The sequence below is a fragment of the Nicotiana attenuata genome, unplaced genomic scaffold (assembly GCF_001879085.1).
Source record: "Nicotiana attenuata strain UT unplaced genomic scaffold, NIATTr2, whole genome shotgun sequence".
NCBI classification, from domain to species: Eukaryota; Viridiplantae; Streptophyta; class Magnoliopsida; order Solanales; family Solanaceae; genus Nicotiana; species Nicotiana attenuata.
In genome coordinates, this window is record NW_017670629.1 from 390,482 (window position 1) to 399,226 (window position 8,745).

General features: G+C 42.0%; 1 protein-coding gene across 1 annotated transcript in view; it reads right to left on the bottom strand.

Moving 5' to 3' along the window:
• Positions 1–3,720: 3,720 nt before the first annotated feature.
• LOC109241688 (lignin-forming anionic peroxidase) overlaps positions 3,721–8,745 on the bottom strand; it is a 5,936-nt gene continuing 911 nt past the window's right edge. The window contains exons 3-5 of the mRNA XM_019408452.1: positions 6,138–6,253; positions 5,426–5,591; positions 3,721–4,353 (exon numbers count right to left, since the gene is read on the bottom strand). Of these exons, the coding sequence (XP_019263997.1) occupies positions 3,938–4,353; positions 5,426–5,591; positions 6,138–6,253 (698 nt within the window). The 3' untranslated portion in view covers positions 3,721–3,937. The remainder of the gene's footprint in view (positions 4,354–5,425; positions 5,592–6,137; positions 6,254–8,745) is intronic.

Genomic DNA, 8,745 nt, shown 5'->3' on the forward strand with positions numbered 1-8,745 from the left:
CTCTTGCTCCCATTACCTAAATCGTACCTGTATTTAGAATATGAAAACATGCCTTCATTTGCAAATATGTGTTGAAACTGTTTACTTGTTCAAAATGACTAATTCATATAAGTTCGGCCGGGACCCACCGTTGGACGAGGTCGAGTTCCTCTACGGTTGACCCTGTGGCTTCTATGATTTTAGGGTCGCTGATGACGTGTTTCTTTTCATCGCCATCCGACCCCAGCTTCGTTAGTTGCTATGCTTCCTCGGCTTTTCCTTTCAACTATTGGGTGTATGTGCAGTCTTGGGCGATGCGATAGCATTCTCGGGCCGTGCGTTGCTCTCCCTGTATGCAGAATACTCCCTAGGGGGTGGGAAAGTTAATGACTTGGTACAAACTGGAGGGGATGGCTTTCATGGCGTGTATCCATGGTCGGCTTATGATGGCGTTATATGCCGTATCCTAGTCTATGATGTGGAACGTGGTCTCCAAGGTGACGCCGCCAGCCAAGATGGGCAGCGTGATTTTTCCAGATGTCCGCTCAACTGCATTATTAAAACCTGTTAGCGTGATGCAGCGTGGCACTATCCTGTCCTCGAGCTTCACTTGGGTGCAAACTCGAGGATGGATGATGCACGCGCTGCTTCCATCATCGACCATGATACGTCTTATATCAGTATCAAAAACACGTAAAGTAATGACAAGGGCGTCATAGTGAGGAAAGACCAAACTGTGGGTATCTGACTTATCGAAGATGATACCTTCTTCGAGTTCGTCATACCGTTCGTGGGTGATTGACCGCTTGAGTTTGTGGGTGGTGGTGAACTTCACGCTGTTGATAGATGCGTCGTCGCCTCCTCCAATAATCATTTGAATGGTCCGAACTGGGGAAGGTGGTTTGGATGGCTCCTGATGTTATTCTCGTCCACGAGCGAAGTTCGTTCTTCCTCGGTCACTCATCAATTCTCTCAAATGCCTCTGGTTGAGCATATTTACTACCTCCTGCCTCAAGGCGATGCGGTCTTCGGTTTTGTGGCCTCGTTCCTGGTGGAATTCACGAAGAACATTCGATTTTCTGGTGTTTGGGTCAGACTTCATCTTTTGTGGGCATTTCACCTTAGGGCCGAGCTTCTTTAGAGCGTAGACTATCTCTGAAGGAGAAACACAGAAGTTATGAGTAGATAACAGTGGAGGCATACCTCTTTCGCTTCGGTGAGTCCTTGTGTGTGGCCTGGGTGAGCCGTCACTGTGACGATGAGGTGGTATGACAGCCGTTCTGGTGTACGGTTGGTGTCTTTTGCGATTGAGGCGTGGACCTGCATGATCTCTCTTGTTGTCATTTCTGCGGTCTTTTCTCGACTCTATCTGGACTGACATTAACCGCTGGGTTGGCCTATTGAGGTCGTCCTCGTTCGCTCTCACCTCGGCACAATAAGTGTTATGTATTTCTTCCTAAGTGGTGGGAGGGTACTTCATGAGTCTGTTCAACAGTTTTTTGGTCGCTTGACCTGCTCCTATTCAGCCCGTTTTGGAAAGCTGCTACTTCCATCCCCTGATACATTTGGAAGGGTCATTCTCACTCTGTTCAACCGGGCGAGGAAGTCCCTGAGCCCTTCGCCGTGTGACTATTTGATGGCGAATATGTTATTCACCCTGGCTTCCGCTTTCTTGGCCCCTGCATGGACGGTGACGAACTTATCGGCCATTTCTTCAAATGTCTGTACGGATCGTGCAAGCAGTTTTGAGTACCATTTTAATACTCCCCCGGTTAGGGTTTCACCAAACTTTTTCAGCAATATAGATGGCACCTGCTCTTTGGCTAGGTCGTTGCAATTCACTACGGTGACGTAGTGGATGATGTGATCCTCAGGGTCCGTTGTACCGTCGCATATCTTCAGGTATGGTGGTATCTTGAATGTTTTGGGTATAGCATATGGTGCTGCCTCGTCGCTATAGGGTTGCTCCACAAACCGGTCGACGTCCCGCTTTGGTAGGAGTTTTGGGTTGCCCGGTATCTTATCTACCCTTTCTTGATGCTCTCTCATTCGGTCGCGGAGTGATTTGTTCTCGTTCACCATCTCCTCCATTTTTCTAAGGATGGAAGCGAGGGCGTCGTTACCTGCATCATTAACAGAGTGAGTGATACCTGTCGAGGGAGGCTGGGTGTGTTGCTCATTCGTTGTTGTGGCGATGTCGACTCGCACACCTTCTCTACTCGCCCTCTGAGCGGTTTTGTCGAGTATACTGTTCAGTGTATTCGTTAGCCATGCCTCTAGTAGCTTTTTTACCGCTGGTGGTGCTTCTTCCGTAGTGGACGTAGAGGCTCCCTTCCCATGAGAAGCCATGAGAAGCGGTAATGCTGCCATGGGGGGGGGGGGGGTGAATCACTTCGCCTAGGTGAGGCGTACGTGGTCACGTTCTCCTCGTCCTCTCCGTGAGTTTCATTGATTGTGTTTAGCAGATTAGTAGTAAGGCCTGCCACTGCTTTTAGTCTTTTTTCTCCATTTTCTGCCATGGTAGATTATGCAAGTAGGGGAAGGAAGTCCTGTATTTTGCTATCGGTATGTTTTTGTAGTCTAGAAAGACTATGATTTTGACTAGAAAGTCCCCACAGACGGCACCAATTTGTTTGACAAAAAAGTATAACACTCTTTGTTAAACTAATTAAAAGATAACTAAGGTGAGAGGTGAATTCTAGTCAAGCATAATAATTCTTAGATCTAGCTAAGTATTTCAATGATACCATCTACTTAATGCGCAGAATTGGTTGTTAAGTTATTAAATGCACGCTTTGGAGAATAAATGAAGAATGAATGATGAGCAACAAGTATGAAAATGGCAATAAATGTAAATAGGAAGAACAATTCACCCAAATGTCGAATGATGTGGAGAATTCTTCCTCCTGACAACAGAATATGGCAATAAGTGAGGAAATGAACAATCTTTTCTTGGATCGTGTGAGTGGCAAGGAAGAATCTCACGTGCCCCCTTTCTTCTCTCTCTTTCTATTTATATGGGATATTCTCTAAAAATCCTAAAAAGTACAACAAGGAGAATATTCAAGAGAATATTCCTGTCGCTAGTTCCAAGACTACACTACCCGTTGTTCCTACTCTTCGCTACTCGACCTCGGCCTTTGCAACTTGCTTAGCGACTGCTCGTTGTTGGGCTTTGGTCGACCTCGGCCTAGCCGCCCAATTCTAAACGCAGTCTTCTCACTTAACGATCTTCCCACGCCTAACTTCCTAAGCCGGATTTCGACCCATACATTGTATACTCTCACTGCGCTTTTCCTGTTATTTAACAATGTTAGTGTATTTTTATCCGGTGAATAAGGTTATTTACCATATTTTATAAGTTACAAATGCATCTTTGTAAACAGAAAGTAACTTGTAATTGATTTTCAAATAATTTGATAGCTTTAATTTTTTCTTTTTGGCTCAGCGTATAATTTCTGAAATTGGCCCATGTCGAACATGTTCTCATCACATGATTAGTGACGTAACTGTGGGTATTTTAGTGATGATTTGGATTTAACTTATTATAAAATATTTTTACATTATTATATATTTTAATTCGTTGTAACATACTACTCATTTACTATCTTCTGTAAGTTACTGATATTGTTACATAAAACTTGTAATTGAATTTTTAAAACAATCGGATAGTGTAACAGAAATAAACAAGAATAACTGAAAAATATACTCCAAAAAGAAAGAGATGGATTAAATCCTTAATTATTGGAATTGCTATTTAAGCATAATATCCTTATTGGAATTGCCATTTCAGCACATATTACATTTACGTAAAACAAAATAAGCGACAAAAAGATGAAAAAAAATTACAACTCAAGACATCAAACTTCTGACAATCTTTCTTTAGGACATGATTAAACAACACAAGAACATGCAGTAATTAAAGCACTCTTGATAACTAATCTGCTTGATTAATTAATTAATTAACCCTCTTGCAATCTGTCCTAATCTCTCCATTAGTACCAGTTAATGGACTTATATTACCCAATTTAATCATTGAGCTAATAAAATCATCAAAAAACTGAGTTTGACTACCAGCATAACGATTTATTATAGCAATTGTAGCAGATCCAGATGTTGAAAACAACTCTTGATCAGTTTGAAGAAGTCCTTGATTATTTTGAAGATTAGTGAAATAGTCATTATCAAAATCATTAGGTGTTGATATATCAAGATTTGTAAAAGTATTGCCATTATTTCCACCTTGAGGACAAATTCCTTGTAAAGTTTGTAAAAACGTAGCGTCTACGGTAGGATCAGGATTACCACTGCCACTGAAATTAAACAGACGTCGTTCAAAAGTAGCACATCTTGCTCTTCCAAATGTATGTGCACCTATATATTTAGAACGTTTTTAAGTTTTATGCATTAACAGAATGAAAAATAATTATACAATCGGATTACTTAAGAGATAACTACATGTAATTTTTGTATAAATGGTAAGTACTAACATGCTAGAACATGTTAAATCTTTACCCTTAGAGAAAATGTTGTTAACATGAAATCAATCAAATACGTTTCAATCTCAAATTAACTCCTATATAATGACAGGTAAGTTTTTTTACATAACTAAGTCGTTAAAAGATAATTACACGTACTGTCCATAAAAAGTGAGACTAGTAACCTGTAAAATAAGATGTATTACGTATTATAACAAATATGTTTTTTTCTTTTTTGATCAAGTTTACGGCCACTACTAAAAATTCGGTAATTAGCGACCAAAAAAAACCGACCAACTTTGGTCGGTTATGGCCAATTACCGACCAAAATGCGACCAAATACGCTTGGACGGTATTTTGGTGGTCGCTTTAGTATACCGACCAAATTTGGTCGGAAATTACAGACCAATGTTGGTCGGTAAATTAAATTCAAAAAAAAAAATATTGCAAAAAAAAAAAAAAACTATGTAATCAAAAGATTCACCGTCTGGGAATCGAACAGGAGTGTGTATTGTGGCAGGATACTATTCTACCACTAGATCATTAGTGCATTTTGTTTTAAGATTGTCTTTTTTTATTTATTTATACTCTTTAATTGTATTTTCGTACGAAAATAACCGACCAAAGTTGGTCGGTTTTTTTAATATTAATTTTTATTTATTTTAATTGCAAAAACCGACTAAAGTTGGTCGGTTTCTTGAAAAATAAATTTTGCGGGACTCAAAAATAGTTTCACGCATTTTTGCGCCAAAGAAAACCGACTAAAGTTGATCGGTTTCGTAAAAAAAAAAATTAAAAATTAAAATATTTTGAAAAACCGATCAACTTTGGTCGGTTTTTGGCCGGTTTTTTTACCGACCAAAATTAGTCAGTTTTTGCCGAATTTCTAGTAGTGGGCCGGGCTAACACACCCATGTTGGGTGTTTTTTAACAAATAAAAATATACTGATCGTGTAAAAATTCTTTACCAGATAGAGCAACAAGATCAGTTAAATCCATTCCCTTGTTGGTGAATTGTGGTGTCATTACAGCAAGGGTTTCAAAGGGGCTAGGAATATCACTATTAGCTCCAGATAGGTTTGCTGTTAAGCTATCTCTTCTGCCAAAAAGTACTTGCCATGACGGACCTCCGGCCTGAAATTTTTTTATACTGTCAGTGTATATAATACTTAAATTAGTAGAATCCCAGTTGTCTTTAACAAATTTAAGTGGTAATTCTCTCAAATGTGCCTGATACTCCCTCTGTCTCATATTATGTGTCGTGTTTCTCTTTTATACAATCCTTAAGAAATATTAATTAGGAAAGAGATTGGACTATTCTACCCTTATTTATGTCATAAGATATAATCTCTTTTCATTGAATATTTATTCTATTTATGTGTTATCTCCATCTTCAAGAACAATTATTACTAAGGGTAAAACAAGAAAAAATTAATCAGTTTTGTCTTGAACTTCTAAAATGACAAATAATTTGAGACAACTATTTTAGTAACCACGACCGTTAATATGAGACGAAGGGAGTATTATAATAAGTTCATGTTGTTAGCTTTTAGAGCCAAGATGATTTATAATAGTTAGGAAAGACTTCAATAATTGAAAAAAGGGGAGAAAATAAATAATTAAGCAAGACTTTTTCATATTTTTTGAAACTTGAAAAATGTCATATTTGTGATCTCTTACCAAGACAACTCCAATTTCAGATGCAAGGGCTAAAATATCTGCACAAGATACAACACCAGGACATACATTCTCTAATGCAGTTTTAATATCATCAACAATATCAAATCCTCCTGCACCTACNGTTGATGCAGTGCAGGACATAATTGAAAAATTGCACAGTCTCTGAAGTTTCCAGTGCGGCCGCACTACACTTTGTGCGGTCCGCACTAGCAAAAGGGTGATAAAATTGCTCTCTGAAGTTTGCCACTGCGATCGCGGTTGATTTGGTGCGGTCCGCGGTGGAACACCGCGGTCCCGATCCATTGTATGCGGACCGCGGTGGGTTACTAAGTGGGAACTGATCATGATAGACCAGTGCGGACCGCGGTCCATTTTGTGCGGCCGCACTGGTAGGTGAGAATGGGCCCCAGGGGTTTCTCTATAAATAGACCCCAAGGGCCTCCTTTTACCCTTTTCGAACCCTAAACTCTCAGAGCCCCCTTTTACTGTTCATCTTGAGCATTTTCATCGTAACTCTTGCTTGACATTGATTATTTTCACTTCATCTCATTATCTGGTAACATTTCACTCAATTCATCTTTGTGTAATTGTGTAATTTCATTTTATTTTCATATTCCTTAACTGGTAGCTCTTCTTCTCCTCATATTTCTCTAATTGTTAGATTAGGTTAGTTTAAATGGCAATTTTTGTGGACTTGGTGAGTATAATGGACTGGGTAATTGAGTAGGGACCCTAACTAGGTGAAAATTTGAACTAATTAGCTAAACCTCAAACCTTAACTCAGTGCCATGTCTGGACACGTACCGCGGACTGCAGTCATTTATGTGCGGTCCGCGGTGCCATCTTGTGTCCAAGTGACTTTTGCCCAGTGCCGCCGCACTACATTTTGTGCGGTCTGCACTAGCCCAGTGCGGCCGCGGTTGGTTTTGTGCGGACCGCACTGGTGGGATTCAGAGAGTTTGTTTTTGGAACTCCTATACCTGTGCGGACCGCGGTCATTCTTGTGTAGTCCGCGGTCCGTTTTGTGCGGTCCGCACTAGGCACTCTCTGCAACACTATGAACCTGTATGCAATGTGTTCTGCTGCAATAACTTGAACTGCATTGATTAATACTAACAAGCTATTTGAATTGTGTTTGCAGATAATGGTGAGAAAAGGCTCAAAACAACCAGGAAAAGGAGAACCCTCCCGGGGAGGGAAGAAGAAGATGGTAATACTCACTCCCCAAGATCAGGAGAACATAAAAAAGACCAGGAAACTCATCAAAGCTACAGACAGAGCTGCTTCCCATTCCTCGGGGAGTGAGTACCAACCGTCAAGGGACATTTCTTCAGACTCTGTGCCAGAGTATGTTGAAGACTGGCCGGAGAGGTTTAGGCTAAGAGATACTCCTCCACCACCAACCACTGCCCAAGCACCAGAGCATGTTTCCACTGAGTCGTCTGAGGGCTCAACAGCCGGCAGTGGTGATTACTCCACCTCTCCCACAGCTTCAGTATCCGGGGAGGGTGCAGACGGAGGTGAGGAGGAAGTACAAGGGGATGAGGAGAGAGCTGAGGGTGGTGAGCCTCAGGTTGGAGGCATTGACCGAACTAGGAAGCCTGATGTTTGGGAGGATAGGTTTGTGAGCCAGGTTCGTACCACAAGTTTAGGAAGTGGTGGCCGGTGAGAAAGTTGATACCGGAGCGGAGCTTCATTGACAGAGATTTATTACCCCACAACCCTGACGTGTAGAGACAGTTCAAAACTAGAGTGGGTTGGGAGTACTTCTTAGATGACTGTGTAGATGCTAATGAACACATGGTCAAGGAATTCTACTGCAATGTAGCCCACATCAAAAAGGGCTCCAAAGTGACCAAGGTTCGCAACAAGAAAGTGTTGTTTGATGGGAAATACCTCAACGAATACTTGGGCTTCCACGAGGAGGATGAGACTTTGTATATGGCAAAGTTGGAGATGGGCGAGGAGGTTCGTCCATGGTTAGCTCAGTACCTGGCAACCCCAGGTACCCTTCCTGATTGGTTGACTGCTGGGGTCAAAATATTGAGGAGGACCCTAAACGTTGAGGCTAGGGGTTGGGAGACCTTTGTTTGCAGCCGGTTGGACCCTACTACACATGATCAGACCCTTCCTCTCCACCGGCCTGTGTTGGTTGCTTCAATTATGGCGAGGTACCCCATAAATATGGGGAATGTGATGTCCCATATTATCTCGCTAGTAGGAGCTGAGCATGACCGGAACTAACCCTTCCCGAGTACCCTCACTATGTATTTTCGGGACCTGAAGGTGGACAAGAAGCCCTATGATGTCAAGGTCAAGGCGACAGCCCCGTTCTCCTGGTATAGCTTGAAGGGGAATGACAACCCCAAGGACAAGAACTACAAAGCCCCTACTTCTGCCCCAACTGGCCAGTCTGAAGAGCCAGTTGTGGTAGAGGCCCTGCTGACCCGACCTCCATTTCTGCTGAGATGCCTCCCGGACCTTCCACTTCTGCAGCCATTCCTCCTGGCCCGTCCACTTCAGCAGGCCCGGAGATTCCATCTAGCCGGGCCCATCCCATCACTGCCCACCGACTGAGCCAGGCCCTTGCCAGTATCAACAACGTGGA